Below are 16,817 nucleotides of genomic sequence, written 5' to 3'. Positions count from 1 at the left end.
TTTTGGGTTCCTTATATATTCTGCATATTAATCTCTTGTCAGATGGATAGTTTGCAAATATTTCCTCTTTTTCTGTTATTTCCTTTGTTGTGCAGAATACTTTCATATTTTCAAAAACTTGTATATATTGATACTTCTGTTCTTAGGTGTGACCCATCAGTTTTCTACTATGAATCATGCGTGTTTTTCCCCTCTGTCCGAACATTACTCACCCTTAGATTCCTGGCCTGCTTCCCATTCTGCCCTTTCAGTACAAGGAGAAAGTAAAGTGGAAGTCACTTTTGTTTATTGGAAGTCACTTTTCTTTACTAAATTAAAGGAAGATTTCCTTTGTCTTCCAGTTTTATTGTTTTAAAACTCCAGCATTATTGTTCTTTTTACTTTTAATGTGACTCCTCTCTTCTAATCGCAGGAATTTGTGGGATCTTGGTCTGAATTTCCTAAATACATGCATTATTCCCATACCCTCATGTGAGGTCTTTCAACCTGAAAATCATGACTGTTAGTTTAGGGAAATTTCCTGAATCATTTCGCTGATAATTTCCTTCTTCCTCCACAACTCTGGAGGTCTTTTCTTTAATTTGGATATTGAACCTGTAAGATCATAGCTTTCTAATTGTCTTAGATTTTCTCCTCTATTTTCCAGATTTTTTTCTTCCTCTCTGGGAAATTTACTTAATTTTATGCTCCAAATTGTCCATGCCATGGGTCAAAATAACCCAAATGTACCACCTTATAGTTCTGAGGCTTGGAAACCTATCTAGACAAAGCCTCTGGAGGGCCACACTCCTTCTGGACTCAGAGAAATCACTTACTGCTTATTCAGGGTGTTTGTAGAACTCGTGATTTTAGGGTTGAGGTTCCTGCTTTCTGGATGGATGGCTGCCAGCAAAGGTCTACCCCAGCTTCTAGGGACCCCTCATTCCTCTGCCCTGGACCCCTTCCTGCCTTTTCAGAACCAGCACCAGTGGAGCAAGTCTCTGCCCTGCTTCTTAACCTCTTGTGCCTGTTTTTCTTTTGCAGCATGACTCAACTGACTCAAGGCAGCCAGAAGAGCTTTGGTTTTATGACCTCCGGCAGTGATCCTGGGCTCACCCCACAGTACTGGATGACATCCCCATCTCAGCATTTCTAACTTGAGTCATGCTTGTAAAGTCTTCTTATTTTATTTTATCTTATTTATTTTTTGCATAGGCTCTGGGGATTAGGACACAGGTATCTTTGGATGTCTTTATTCCACCTACCTACAAGAGTTTTTTTTTTTTTAAATGTCTTCTATATATTTAATTCCTAAGAATTCTTTGTTCTCAGAATGTTCTTTTTTGGTAGAGCAAACTATTTTTGTTTCATATTTCTTTTTCTTTGGTGCATACCAACGAGTATCTCTACTTATTTTTCTGAATGTGATAACTTTAAAAATCTGTTTATTTTCTTCTCCTGGTACGGTTTACCTCCTGTCAGCCATGTATTGTGATTATTTTGGTCCCTAGCTTCCCCTTATTGGTTCTCTGCTGCGTGCCATCAGCCTTCAGCAGCTGCTTAGCCCTCTGGGTACCTGGGCAAGATGTTACACCATGAGTTTCAGGTTACTGCCTGAAACTGTGACCACGTGTACCCAATTTCAACCTTTTAGTTCTTTTCTCTTAGACTGGTCAAATCCATGAGATGTGGGTGTTATTCAGGCTCCTCCTCAAAGCCAGGAGGAGGCTGCCAGAGATTTTGGCATTCAGAATGTGCACTCTAGTGGAGCTCCTAAGCACCTCCCTCAAAGGTGCTTACTATGCTCCAAGTTATAGACTTGACTGCCCAATTTCTTCCTCCAGAGAAATCACCCTAATCTTATTTTTGAAAGAGGAGCAGTGAACTGGAACCTAACTAACTGGAACCTTCCAAGTAGACGCTCAACCCATCCTCCCGCCCCAAGCCTCACTCTCCTTCTGACTCTATAGATACCTGATGCCAGCCCTGAGGTCTTTGGAAGTTCTGTTTAATTAGGTTCTTCTTGGCTTTCTTCATTGCCAGGTTAGCACTTGGCTTCCTCAGATCTGCAAGATCAGTTATCCTTGTGTGGCCTCTTGTATTTTCCTCGTCCTGTAGATGTCCCTTAAATGTAATTCTGGTAGCATTGGGAGGGTAAAAGGATGAATCTATGTTGTGACTACAGTAAAAATCACTAAAGTATTCACTACAAAGGGTAAATTCTATGAATATCTCAATAAAATGCATTTTAGAAATGAACAAATATGTGCCAAAAGCTGTCTTTATTCCAAAGTAGACTCTACATTTAGAGATGAAGTCAGTGAACCAGAGAAGCTTATGTAAGACATCCAGGATTGTGATGGTTTAAGTGATGACTCCCAGGTCCCAAACCTGGCCTTGCCGTGCTCCATTTCCTGATGGTGGGCTGCTCAGCCCTGCCCCTGGGAACCTGCATCCTCACTAAGTCACTTTCCGATCCGGAGACACAATATCCAGCACCCACAACTTAGTAGAGAGGGGTTTATTCTGGCTCACAATTTCAGGACACAGCCAGTGGGCTACAGGGCAGAAACAGCATAGTGGAAGACCACAGGCAGAGGAAAATTGCTCACCTCATGGTGATCTGGAAGCCCAGAGAGAAAAGAGAGGGTCTGGGAAGGGAGGTGTATTCTTCCAGGCCCCACCCCCAGTTACCAGCCCCTTCCAGCCAGGCCCTGCCTCAGGAGAAGATTTAGCTCAATTCATGGGGGATTAATCCACTGGTCAAGCACCTTCCAGAAGCTGCACCCCTGAACACACAAGGCTTTTGGAGGACATTCTAGATTTAAATCCTAACAGTAAGCTACCTTGTACCCTTCTGCAAGACGTGTCCTGGAGCTCAAGAAAACCAACTGTCCTGGCAAAGGAACTGAGTCAAACAACAGTTTACACATGGAAAAACATTGCTTATCACTTATTGTGGAATCCGGGTGTACTCCAGGCCGTTTACATCCTGAGGTCAATGGGAAAACAGGAATGCAGTAAAGACAGGAGGAAAGGAGTCCACATCTCTCTGTGCAATCCCAGCTCTCATGATGTAATTTGATAAATACTCAGAATTCGGTGGCTTCCATATGAAGATGAAGTGGTCTATGGCTCTTCTTAACAGAGCCCAAATCAATAACATGCGATTGCTTCTTGTTAATGGTTAGGAACTTACATGTCCAACTTCCATTAGTGTTCAGTACTCTTTCCTGCCAATATCCATTTCTGCACATTTTAAGTTGCTTATCTCATCTTCAGTGTTTTACCCAGCTAAGACTACAGAGAAGATGGCTATATTTTTTTAGCAATTAAATGCTAATTACCTGACATTAAATCAAACTTTCTCCAAAATTTGTTGTTGCTTTCTTCAACTGTTTAACTCTTACCCCCTTGTTTCTTTTCACAGTTCAGAGTCTGCCTTTTTCCTGGTTGATAACTGTCTCTCTTTGTTCTTCTTCTTCCCCTCCCCTCCTCCTCTCCCTCCCCTCCCCCCTCCCCCTCCCCCTCCCCCTCCTCCCTCTCCTTCTTCTTCTTCTCCAGTGGTACTGGGGATTGAATTTAGGGTCTTGTGCATGCTAGGCATGCACTGTACCACTGAGCTGCATCCCCAGCCCTGGATGGTAACTTTCAAAACCGAGGGATCCTATGCCTTTGGTTTGACCAGTCAGTAAGCCAGACAGGAAGGGTAGCAAATAAAAATACAAGATGCTTAAGAATTTCAGATAATGAAAATATTTTTTTCAGTATTAATGGTGTTACAAATACTATGTGGGATATACTTAAAACTAAAAATTACTTGTTATTTGCCTGAAATTCAAATTGAACTGAGTATTTTATCTTTTCTGGCAACTATAGGTCCTGAGTACTGGGGGCCCCTGTCTTGAGCCCTGGGCTCTTGAGACAGCTGACCAGTGCTGCTCCTTAGGGAAAGGGTTCCTGGCACCAAATTAACATCTCAGTTCATCCTGAAGCTCTCAGATCTCCTGCTTAAAGTGACCTGAATCTTCTGTCAGGGCCTTTGACCTTTTGCCCATGATGATCCTTTTGGGGTAACCCTAGGCTGGAAGTATGGCCAAAGGAAAGTGTATAGAGATGTTTATGTCCTGGACCTTCTCCAGCCACAGGAGTCATTGCTTCAGTCAACAGCAGTTCAGCCGGATGTAGTAACACATTTATAATTCCAGCACTTGGGAGGCTAAGACAGGAGGACTGCTGTGAGTTTGAAGCCAGCATGGGCTACAAAGTGAGTTCAAGGTCATCCTGGATTACATGTTGAGACCTTGTCTCATAACAAACAAACAAACAAACAGCAATTCACTCACTTCAATCCATTGGCTATGGGAGAATTCTATTGCTTCTTCTTTTTTTTTTAAATTTAAAAAATTATTTATTTATTTATTTATTTTTAAAATTTTTATCGGTACCGTGGATCGAACTCATGACCGCCTGCTTGTCTCTTGCTTCTTATAGAAACTACATGAAAGGATGTGAATTTGGAAAAGCAAGCAAACAAGATCCAAGTTGCCATTAACAGTACCATTACCACAAAGTAAATGTAGCTTGCTCTCTTTAAGCCGTTTAAGTGTGGTTTAGCTAAATTCACTCAGGTACTCTAAGTGCTAGGCATTCCCCAAGGATGCCTCAGAAAGCTGAAATAGACACATTGCTCATCAAAGATGTAACACAGCAGAGTTGCATGTGCAGATGCTGTTTGTCAGAAAAATAAGTAAAAGGCAGACAGAACAGAGTAGCAGGGCTTGTGGAAATATGTACCATGCTGTCCATAGTTTGAACTTATTTAATCTCATAGAAAAAATTAAGTAACTGCCTAAACATCAGCACTGCATGAACACATCTACGTGGGCACATGGCAGGCGGGGAATTTTGGGTGGGGGGTGTCTTTTTGAGACAGGTCTCACTATGTGGTTCAGGCTGGCCTTGAGCTCACTTTGTAACCCAGGCTGGTCTCAAAACCTCCCAAGTGCTGGGATTACAGACATAGGAGGGATTTAAAAGCTGACTGTTGCTGCAGTTAGCACTGCACTGGGCACCGTATGACAGGAACCCAACTACACTGGTTTAAGAAAGTCAGGCATAGCTAGGTGTGGTGGTGCAGTAATCCCAAGCATTCTTGGAGTCTGAGGCAGGCGGATCACAAATTGGAATCCAAAAATAAGAAAAGGGCTGAGGATGTAGTTCAGTGCCAAAGCTATGGGTCCAATCCCCACTATCTCCAAAAACAAACAAACAAGTCAGACACTTATTTTTTTCTGTAAGAGGCAGGCCTGCGATGTCACTGGATATGCTTCTGCCCTCCCCCTCAGCCTGCCACCCTGGGTGTGGGCTTTCTTCCTGTTTGCAAGGTATCTGCTGCACCTCTAGCCAGGAAGGGTGAAGGGAAAAATAAGGTCGCTGGTTTGATCCTTTTAAATGATTTCTTGGGGATCCCAAGCATCTCGCTGTGCTCACATCCATCGCTGAAAAGCTGCCCTAGCTGCTAGGGAGTCAGGAGAGGAAGTCTTTCCCTTGGGCATGTTGTTTTCCCAAACAATATTTGGGTTCTCCAGGGAAGGAAAATGTGAAAGCTGTCACCAATGAACAAGTATAAAAACTCTTCAAAAGACAAGGCATTATCTCCTTTCATAACATATATATATTAAATTTGTTACCATATGAAACAGATGAGGATAGGGGCAGCTCAGAATGGATATCTACTTAGAGGTGTCAGACTGTGGGTTTGGCGCCTAGCACTGTGATAAGCAAGCAAACATTTCTGCCCACACTCATTTTTAAGTGCTATTTATTTATCCAAAAATTAATAAATAGTCTGTGCATCTTTCCAGATGTTTATGATAGTTGAAGTATCAGTTAGTCAAAACTTCTTTATCACATTACATAATTCCTTGTTTTTTTTTTTTTTCTTGAAATTGAAGCTTGTGCTGGTAATGAACTATGTTCCCCAGACTAATTCTGAATTTGTGGGAATCCTCCTACTTCAGCCTCCCAGGTGCTAGGGTTACAGGTGTGCATCACACCACCCGGCTTTTTTTTTTTTTTTTTTTTTTTTTTTTTAAGATTTTTGTCGGTATATTTTAGGAATATATAATGATCACATTCATCATAGGGAATTTGTACCTGATACATAGGGAGTTTGTATATGATATAACTTGATTCTTTTTTTCCCATTTCCCTATCCTCCCTTCAACTTCTCATTTACAAAAGTTTTGTCTCCATTTTTTTCTCATATTTTTCCCTTCCTTCCTTTCTTCTTCTTCTTCCCTCCTTTGTTCTCCTTCCCATTTGAACATTTTCTTCCTATTTCACAATACCTATTATACATTTTGTCCTTTTGGTTTCTCACACCAGAGAAACAATGTGGTATTTACACGTGTGTCCGATTTATTTTACCTAAAGAGTAAGGTCTCAAATGACAACATCCAGTTTTTAAAAATTTATGTTTTTTGTCTTTTTCCTTTTTTTTTATCGGTACTCACGACTGCCTGCTTGCAAGGCAGGTGCTTATGCTGCTGAGCTAAATCCCCAGCCCCCAAAAATCTATTTTTAAAAAAGCACACCATTACACTTTTTTATTGCAAACACTGGACCATTAGCTGATACAGTACACCTTGTTTTAAAATTTAAACCTGAATGCTAAAATTACAATGATTATCGAAGTTCGTGTGTTAGCTTTCAGAGTCTCTACTGTCAAAATAACCGAAAGTTAACTTGCAAAGAGAAAACGCTTATCTTGGCTCCTAGTTTTGCAGGTTCTACTCTATGATCAATTGGCGCTGTTGTTTTGGTTCCGGTGATGCAGATGATCACAAAAGGGAGTCTGTGGCCAAGCAAAGCAGCTCCTCTGTTGCCCAGGAGAGAAAAGCCAACAGACAGGGGGTCCCACTCTGCTTTTCAAAGGCAGAACCCCAGCCATTCAGAGGCCTACCAGGAGCCACACTACTCTGGGGACCCGACCTTTAACACATGGGGCATCCAAGACCCAAACTGCCACACAGGTGTCATAGCTAGAGGGCTACAAAGATGATCAAAATGAGACTGCCTTCCTGGAATTTGCTGTCTGCTTGGACTGTAAAACAGGTACATCTGGAGCAGGCCAGTCCTGGGGTATGTCCCGCAAGAAAAGGGTGATGAGAGAGGGGGTCATTATGATACCCTGGAGGTTGAGGGGGAAGCAGAATGAACTTCACAGAAGAGGGCCACAGGAATGCTGTGCCTACAAGACAGCACAGAGACAGGAAGCGTGGTGCTGCTTCCCGTAACTACCAGTGACTTAAAACACACAACACCCTAGTGCAGGTACAGTGATCAGGGCTGAAGGCCAAGCCAGGCTCCACGCGTGACGCAGAAAGTAGGCTCGCACCTGCCATGGCAGATGGCAGGGAAATTGAGGCGCTCCCTGAGGACTGGACTTCACAGAGGACAGAAGGCTGATAATGCGAATAATTCAAACTGTTGTCACAAGGATTTCAAACTGGCCTTTGATCAGTGGCCAGGAAGCCTCAACACGCGTTTTTCAAAACATCTCTGTTGATATTTCCTGCGTGTGGGCCGACTCATTTCATTAGATTTGATTCATTTCCGTGTGGTCCTCAGCCCTGCACTCCAAGCACAAGGACGTCATTCTGATCCGTCACCTACAGATCCACACTCGTGTGATGAGACAGGAGCGTGCTATTTTCCAAAGGGCTGTCATTTTCGCTTCCGCGGCTTTCTGACCTAGTTAGGGGAGCCATCCTAGGGTCCTAGTGGGGGCGACACAGCTCCTGGCGTTTCCAAGCGTCCTTCCGCGTTTCCGCGGCCTCGGTACCTGCGTGCAGGTGCGCGCGCGGGCGGAGACGGCGTCTCCAAAGCCTGCGAGAAACTTTTCCGATTTCCCAGGGAACTTGACGCGCCCGCGGCGTCTCGCGCCGCTCCCAGCCAACGTGGCGGGCGCGCAGGTCGCGGGTCAGGTGGTCGGTGACGCCCGCCCCGCCGGGGGTGGGGACTCCGCGGGGAGCCGCGGGCGGGGGCGCGGCGGGCCGGGCGCGGCGGAGGCGGGCGGAGCTCGCGGCGCGGTGGGCGGGCGGAGCTGGGCGGCGGCGGCGGCCGGGCGCAGAAGACGCGGGCGGGCGGCCTTGGCGACATGGACCGCGGAGAGCGAGGTGAGGAGGGCGCGGCGGGGCGCGGGGTCCGGGGCCGCGCGGGGGCCGACCCTCTCCGGCTCGCGCCGCCTGCTGCGTCTGTCCGGTCGGAGCCGGGTCGGGGCGGCCGCACTGTAGGGAGCGGCGGGGCTCGGGCGTGCGCGTGTGTGCGTGTGCGCGGGCGCGCGTGTGCGGGGGCACCAGGCCCTGCGTGGGCGTCCGCGCGCGAGACCTGCAGTGGTTCGGTCCCTCTGGAGAGGCCGTGGCTGAGGACTTCCGCGCTGTCCAGCTGCGGTGGCCGGTGGCTTGGCTTGTCGCGTGCGGGTGGTTTTGGGTGTAGAGCTTTAGCCTATCAGGTGTCCCTGGATTGTGGAGTCGCGTTGGTGCGTTTAATTGGGGGAAGGGAGTGTTTTGTAGTAAAGGTTTTCTTTTACCTATTAACATGAAATCCCACAACCACAAAACGCTTAGTTTACCGTGGCTTTCTATCTTGATAACGCAAGTGAAATTGCCCCAGTGAAATCTCTGTGAGATGCAGGAATAGAAGAGCATGGTTTTTAGGTTTAAGTATAGCTCTCTTCTGGAGATTTCTGCTGATAATAAACCAGCGATTGCAACACAGATATGCCTGGTGAACTTAAAAAAATTGTGTGTGTGTGTGTGTGTGTGTGTGTGTATAAAATAAATAATGTTTGGGAAGTGGGGGTTAAGAATCGATTCTCTTTTGAGCCCTGACATAACATTTTGAATTGTTTACTTAATTTGTCTCAGTATTTGCCTTTATGTGTGAGTTTTTATGTAAATAAAGCATATACTGTATTTTACTTTTTATTTTGGTTTTTGAAACAGGGTCTCACTATGTAGTTTCAAGATGGCTTTGAACTCACTGTAGCTCAGGCTGGCCTTGAACTCAGTGATCCTCCTGTTCCAGCCCCTCCAGTGTGAGTGCCACCAGGCCGCGCTGTATTTTATTTTTGAAAATTTCTAATAGTCTTTGGAACTGTCTAGTCCTTTCTCTTTCCTCACTCCTTAAATGTAATCCCACACTTACCATAAGTGCTTGTAAGTCTTATATTCAATATATAGTATGCATATACATTTGGTTTTCATTATGCAGCTGTACCTATCACATACTTTTGAATAGCCTTTCAGTTTCTTGAGATTAGAAACGTATTCAGTCTTTGATTATTATCGGTGGAGGGGTAACTGGTAACTAGCATGTAGTTGACCCTTAAAAGTTTCAGAAGGCTTGTCACAGATCTTACGTGTATGGTTAGAAGGCCTAGGAACTGCCATGTGAGTTAGCATTCTTGTTTTGATGGTGTATGTGTGTATTTGTATAGTACTCTGTTTTACATTGTCATAGTTAACATAATGATGTTTTTAGAATAACTGTACTTGGATTTGTCAAAGTAGGTAAAATAGCTGTTTGACCTTGGTGACTGCAGCAGCTCATTCAATAAAGTGCATGTGTGGCTTGGGTAGTGATAAGTCATCAAACCACTGAGATGGTCTGGTTTGCTACTACTCCTGGTGTGGTTTTATAGGCCTAGGTGTTTTGTCGTTGTCGCCCCCCCCCCCGAACTACGCCCCCTCAGCCCTTTAGCTGTGGAATTGTAAGACATTTTCATCTGTTCTTTGGTATGTAAGCTGAGTCTCTCTGTAACTTTGCAGTGTTTTCTTTGATCATGAAATTTTTTGGTGTTGGTAGTGCTTGCTTTGAACTGTCCCCCTTCGGGCAGCCGGAGAGGTCCACTCTCCCAGGGTGGAGAGTAGGGAGGACTCTGGTGAAGGAATACTCTTGCTGTTGTCCCAGCCATGTGGCCTCTGGTTGCTCTCTGGCTTCCTTCTGACTTTCTCACTGTGGGTTTCCTGGGCCTGTGGCCGGCATGCAGTGTGTGTTGGGTGGCCAAGAGGAAGAGGCAAAGCGCCCAAGAGCCCAGTCCAGCTGCTGAGCCATCTTTTCCACTAGTGTCTTGCTTCCCAGTTTCTCCTGTTGCTCTTTTCCTCTTGGTTCTCAAGAAGGAGAACTTTCTGGTTAGGCAAAGAAAGTTACTGATAAGGCTGTTCTGACTCTGAATTCAGCTTTCCATGTGAGACCTTTGAACTGGTGGTGTGGCTGGATCTGTCTTGCGTGAATCTGAAGCAGCTTCCTGGCTTAAAGTGAAGGGGGTGAACCTGTAATTTTAACCCGATGTTCACTAGCAAATCATGCTGCTTTATACATCTCCATGGTTGGTTTGTTTTGTTTGTTTGTACCATGAACTGCATCCCCGGTCCTCCATGGTTGTTTTTTTGAATGGTGGCTTTTGCAAAATATTTTACAAACTATTAGGATTTACTGAACATTTTTTTTCATATGCATGGATTTTTTTTTACTTTATCCTTTAAACAACAAATGTTTGCAAAATTAAATGCCTGACCTTGTCTTACATACATTTCTGTATTGAAAATGTCTCCTCCCAACCTTCCATGAAGGTATGGAAATTTTTATTATTAGTTCTATTAACAGAGTTTTAAAATTTAAAAATGAACAGTTTGCCTTCTGTCTTCAGTCATGAGTTTTTAATGAGCTGTAAGGTGAGGCTCAGATTCTATTATTTTTCTACTTCCCCCTGTAGCTGACTTCTGTATAATGCTGTTACTTTAAGAGTTCAGTAAACAGATAGTGATTTAAAAAACCTTGAACCACACAATACCTTTCAAGAATTTCTAAGCATTAAAAAAAGAATTTCTAAGCATTAATCTAAGCACACTTGAAAATGTGTGTGGTGTTTCCTACTTTGAAAAAGAGCCATGACTTGCTGTTATAAAGCACATATGCAGTGTAAAAAAACCTTCCTGCTTTCTTTTATGGGGCTGAATAAATATTTATGTACAAGCTCTCTCCTACCTGAGTAATGACCTTTAGCTTAGCACTGTTATACTGGAGCACACTCTTCTAGCTACCAAGCACTTTATTTGTTTGAATTAAAAAAAAATCATTATTTGAGGAGGAGGAGGAAGGTTGCTGGGGCCTAAAATCTGCAGAGAGGGGAGGGTTGCAGGGCAGGAGTAATAACAGTGATGTCATTGTGTGATCAGTGTTGCCATTATACGTCACGAATGACAAACGTGTAGTATATCATTTATTTAAAAGTAAAGCAGATAGAGGAGAAACTGGTAAGAGTTTGAGGGACTGTTCACAAGGCTCTGGCTTGATCTGCCCAGGCTATTAATTTCTTTGATCAACACTCTTGTTGCCAGATGGTGCTAATGTCTTTGTTAGCTCTCCTTCACTTCCTGCATTTATTTTTATGTGGCTGCCTGCCTCTTCCCTAGGGGAAAAGCTGAGTGGTAGGAGGGGTTGTGATCTCTTAGCGAGATCTCAAAACAGCATAATCTATGCATGCAATAAAAGCAAATGCTATTGGTGCACAGCTCCAAACAAAAGCACATACATTCCCTAAATCTCTGTTACTGAGCCGTTTTTTTATGAGCTCAGCTCATTTTACATTCCTTTTGGGGTTGATTATTGCAGCTTTAATTATTTGCTGTTGTAAAATAGCTCTTCTGAAAACTTCCCAAGTTTTATTTAAATTGGGTGGTTACCAGTTGTACTGAAATAAAAAAAAAATTAGTATTTTTATTTTTAAAAAAGTAAAAAGAATTAAATTGCTAATATTGAGTCCTTTTTTCTCTCCTAGTACTAGGGACTGAGTTTTCACATTGAACTACATCCCCATCCCTTTTTACTATAAGTTAGGATCTTTTAAATCTCTTTTAAATTGCCTAGGCTGGGCTTGAACTTGCTATCTTCCTGCCTCAGCCTCCCAGAGTGCTGGGATTACAGGTATGTGTCACTATTCTCTGCTAAGAATATTTATTTGTATCAAAAATAGTATGTTAGTTTGGATTAGTCTATATATATCTGTCCTTTTAAACAAATCACAAGCTAGGTTTACTGAGTATGTCATTTTATAAATTGCTTTTAAAAATACCCTGCCACACCATTTGGATTTGTTTTCTTAGGTAATTAATTAGTGCACAGGATACAAAATTCATGACTAAAAGGTTGTAAAATATAAATCTTCCTGCTCTTACCATCTTGGAGGCTATTTCCCTTGAGTAAAAACATAGCCATTATTTTCTCATCTGTGCATCCGGAAGGATTCAGTGTGTGTATTTGTATATGTACCCTTTTGCTTAATCAGCTGTGGGTATATTATTTGAACTGTAGTGCATTTGTTGTTTGGCATCTAACTTTCTTCATTTAAGTGCAGTATATGGCTATATTTTAATGATCATTCAACATATTACATCAGCCAACCCCCACCCCTGCTGGAGGGGGCTCTAAGGCTTGTGTGTACCAGGGGAGTTGCACCGCTAAGGTGCACTCCCATCCCCGAACAGCTTTAACTTGTTCTCTATTGATGCACCCTGAAGAGTTACCGAGAAAGAAAAAGTATGTCTTTATCTTTGTAGGGTTTTTTGCTGGGATGTACGTCACATGAAGGACAGACTAACAGGAGAAAAATATACAAGTTCTATTTAGTTTCCATGTACGCAGGGGCCCTGAGAAGATTAAGATTCGAAGGTGTGGCTAACTCAAAGTTCTTGTGTATGAGATTGAACAGAGAGCAGGCACTGTGAAACACTGAGACAGAATTAGTTTAACAGGATTTCTTTCAGTTTACCTTTGTTCATAAAACTGCTTCTTTGCTCCTGGTATCTGGAGAGCATCTTTCCTGTGGGAGTTTCATCTGCTTTCAGGAAGGAAAAGGGAGGCCACTGAGCTCTCCTGGACCAGCTGCTATTCATGTTCACATAGCTCAGAATAACCTATCAGCCGAAGCGGAGTACTTCGGGGAGGCAAACCCTGAATCTCATCCCTGAACTTTGCTATTAAAATAAAGCTGCAGCAAATGCATGCGTACGTCATCTTATAAAAATGCCAGTGTGTCTGTAGGGAGAATTCTTGGAAGGATGTGACTGTTCAGTTTTGATGATGCCAGCTTCTGCTCCGTAGAATCGCTGCCAGTTGCTTGTCCCCGGCTGTGTGGGCCTCTGCTTGCCTACACCGTGTAGGCCAGTGTGCTCACACACTGCAGCTCATCTTGCAGAAGACAAGTGGCTCCTCAGAGTGTGCTGCATCTTGTGTTTTCACTAAGTGGAGGTGGTCACATGTTCTTTCTTGGTTATGCTTAAGATCAGTATTTTGTTTTCTGTGAAATGTATGACCATCACCTTAGCCAGTTTTTCTGTGATTTTCTCCTTGCTAGGAAAGTGTAGCCCTGTGTCTATGTTAAAAATTTTTAATATATTCATAGCTTGCCATTGTTTTTTTGACTTTATAATGAAGTGCTAATCTATGGTTCTTTTCTGTATGGCCTCTAGGTTTTGAATCATTCATCAAAAAGCTTTTCTTACTTTGAGTTTATGTTTTTATATGCCTTTTTTTCTTTTTGGGATAGGGTTTCACCATGCAGTTCAGGCTGGCTTTGAACCCACTTTGTAGCCCAAGCTGGCCTTCAACTTGCAACAATCCTCCTGCCTTAGCCTCCTGAGTGCTGGGATGGCAGGTACCACCCTGCTCAGCCCTTTATGGCTTTTTTAAAAAAACATTTAAATCTTTCATCCATCTGGAGTTTATTTGATAGAAAGTAAAGCATGACTTAACACCTCTTCCAGCCCATGATTAGCGTCTTGTGTGTCCAACACCGTTCACTGAATAGTGGATTTTTCTTCTACTGATTTGAAATACTGTCCACAGTGATATACAGCATTCCTGTGTTCTTTCCTTTCCCCTTGATACATATGTTCATTGCCAGGAGCTAAACTGTATAAATTATTGTAGCTTCACAAAGTACTAAGATGTCTAGAAGAGCCAGTCTTTCCTGATTTTTTTTTCTGTCAGATATTTCTTGGCTATTCTTGCCAGCTTTTATTCCCAAATGAATATTAAAATCAACTTGTTTAGGTAAAAATTCAACTTATAGGCTACCATTTTTTCTCTTTGTTTATTTTTTCCCTTCTCCTCCCTCTAGAAATTGGTTTGTTTTTCTTAAATGTCCTAATATATGTTCATTAGGGTCAGAGAGAGAGAGAGAGAGAGAGAGAGAGAGAGAGAGAGAAAGAATTTTGTATTCAGTGTTGAATATTATTAGTGCCACGGTTAATCGTTTTAAAATCACTAAATGTTGTGTTCCATGAAAACCTGTGTGCTTCTGTTTATATACTGTACTGTTTATTAATTTATATTTTAAATCCGGTTTTGAAAAGGCTTCAGAATAACTTCCAAAATTAGGCATTAAAAATACTGTGTACACGCCAGGGATAGTGGTGCACACCAGTAATCCTAGCACTCGGGAGGCTTAGGTAAGAGGAACTCTGTGCGTTTGAGGCTAATCTGGACTACGTAGTGAGACTCTATCTCAAAAAAGCAAAAACAAAAACCAAAAAATCTCCACAAAACTATGTACAGCCAGTGTAGCAGTGTACACCTATAATCCCAGCTACTTGGGAGGCTGAGATAGCTTTCTGTCTCAGGAGCCTGGGTCATAGAGCAAGACCCTGTCTTGGCGCCCAAACATTTTGCAACAAAAATAAAAACAAACAAACTATATAAATGCACTTACAAAAACAAGTACCTTACTGGGGAACAGAAAAGCAAAAAATCAATCAGCTCTCTCAACATGGTAAGAATGGAATATTCCAGCTACCTCAGGAAGCCAGGTAACTGGGGAGTATTCACTGTTACTGTTAAGCCTGGATGGAAAGGTTTATCAGCCACTATGGCTTTTTTGTTTGTCTCAAAAAACAAAATGAAAAAAAAAAAAACAGAGTCTCACTATGTAATTCAGGTTGGCTTTGAATTCAAAGTGATCCTCTTGCCTCTGCCTCCCGTGTGCTGGGATCACAGGTGTGTACCACCATGCCAGGTGAGCATTTCTGTTTTCAAATCAAATGTGACACCATCAGCAGGCTGTTTAGATTTTTATCTTAACCACTTGGTTAATATCAACCAAGATACCATATCTGAGATCATGATCTTTTCACAAAATCAAAGAAGGAAAGCCGTACAGGAAAATCAGATCCCTCAAAGCTTACATCTCAGTTATCATATACAAAGTCTTAGGAATCTGTTGAAAGTTGTAACCATTCAAAACCTCTTTACCACCCCCACCATCTCCCACAAGCAGATCCCCAAACACCTGTGATTGCCTCAGCCAAAGACATGGGGTGTTTCTCAGTTTTATGGACACTTCTGTCTTTATTTAATTACTTGGGTGAATTTCTGGGACAGACAGGAAGCTGTCTGAACACACGAGGTTGCTGTCAGAGGCCTTTCTGGAGTGACCGCAGTTTGAGGGTATGCTGACTGGTTACCACCAGAATGAAGAGAATTCTGTTTGAGTCAGAGGCTTGCGGGGGCACCTGAGGAATACTTTAATCAGTCATTTCCTGGAGGGTCTTCATGTGCAGGCCTGGGGTCGTTGCTGCAACAACTGTTCTACTGGGACCCCAACTCAGATGTCTTAGCACAAACAGCTGGTGGGAGGTAAGGAGAGAGCCATATTGTGACTCAGTCTGTCTCTAAAGTGGCATTTTTTACTGTTTTTTTACCACAGAGAGTCAGGATTTGGGTACCATTTTGCTTTTCATCTGAAACTGTTTCTTCTAAACCTGATAGTATACAAGTACAAGGATAAATCCTGGAAAAGAATCTGAAAATGGCCATAACTGGAATCCAGACAATCCAGACAAAATCCTTTTTGCTGCAACTGAAAATAATAATATAAACTTTTCTGGACATTTTGTTGTAACTTCCTGTGTATTTGAGTATCTTTTTGTTCAATCTTTTTTTTTTTTTGTACCGGGGATTGAATTTGCACTTGCCAGGCAGGTGCTTAGGCCAATAAGCCAAATCCCCAGCTTGAGTACCCTTTTGCTGAAGCACAGCACTCAGAATGCAGTGAGGACCTGAGAATGCTTAACTTGCATTGTGTCTTGTTGCCATCATTGACTAGCAGGACATGTTTTATGTCTAGGATCGCGCTTTGGTCCACTCTTACGTGCACGTTGTACTTGAATGTTTAACAACCACTTTCATCATTAATGTGGTCCTGCAATCTTTTGCATTTGTAATAATGAAAGAGTGAAATATGTCAATAATGGTATGGTCTTTCTCCTGCCTGACAGCTGGATTAAGTGATTCAAGCTTTTCCTATTTGCATAAGATCAGCTGACTCTGCACATGCAGATTCTTTTTGTCCAACCCTAGGACCAAGAGGCTCCGACAGAGCAATAACCTGTTCACGGATTTTACAGTGATGGCGAAGGCTACTGTTGGAGACAGCAGTTCATATTGTATCTTGCATAGTAGACGCAGAGGTCTGTAGCATGGCCTGGCAACCCTGTGTTCCTGTCCTAGGACTTTAACATTGGTTGGCACGGGAACTAAGGATGGCTCTGGCTCTGCCGTATTCTTCTCAGCTCTGGATCTGCCATGTTCTTCTCAGCTCTGCTCCCGGCCAGCACCAGGAGGATCAGGAGCATCCTGCTGTCAGTTTATGCACTTGGTCCCCATCCAGCCTCTGGGCATTTCCTGTGCAGGCTTCAGCCTCACGTCAGGTGTGCCAGGATGGTTGACCTTGATTGTGAGCTCAGTTTAATGGGATGGAGCCACGCTTAGGA

The 16,817-nt window shown here is 43.0% G+C and overlaps 1 protein-coding gene across 1 annotated transcript in view; it reads left to right on the top strand.

Annotated features, from left to right (window-relative positions):
• The first annotated feature begins 7,993 nt into the window (after positions 1-7,993).
• The window catches only part of Tpd52 (tumor protein D52), a 92,962-nt gene continuing 84,138 nt past the window's right edge, over positions 7,994-16,817 (top strand). The window contains exon 1 of the mRNA XM_063257490.1: positions 7,994-8,162. Coding sequence (XP_063113560.1) covers positions 8,144-8,162 — 19 coding nt within the window. The 5' untranslated portion in view covers positions 7,994-8,143. The remainder of the gene's footprint in view (positions 8,163-16,817) is intronic.

Source organism: Cavia porcellus, unplaced genomic scaffold, assembly GCF_034190915.1.
Source record: "Cavia porcellus strain 051 isolate PalLab524CR breed Dunkin Hartley unplaced genomic scaffold, mCavPor4.1 scaffold_10, whole genome shotgun sequence".
Taxonomy (NCBI): domain Eukaryota; kingdom Metazoa; phylum Chordata; class Mammalia; order Rodentia; family Caviidae; genus Cavia; species Cavia porcellus.
Note: the sequence above shows the minus strand (reverse complement) of the source record. Positions and strands in the feature narration are given on the sequence as shown.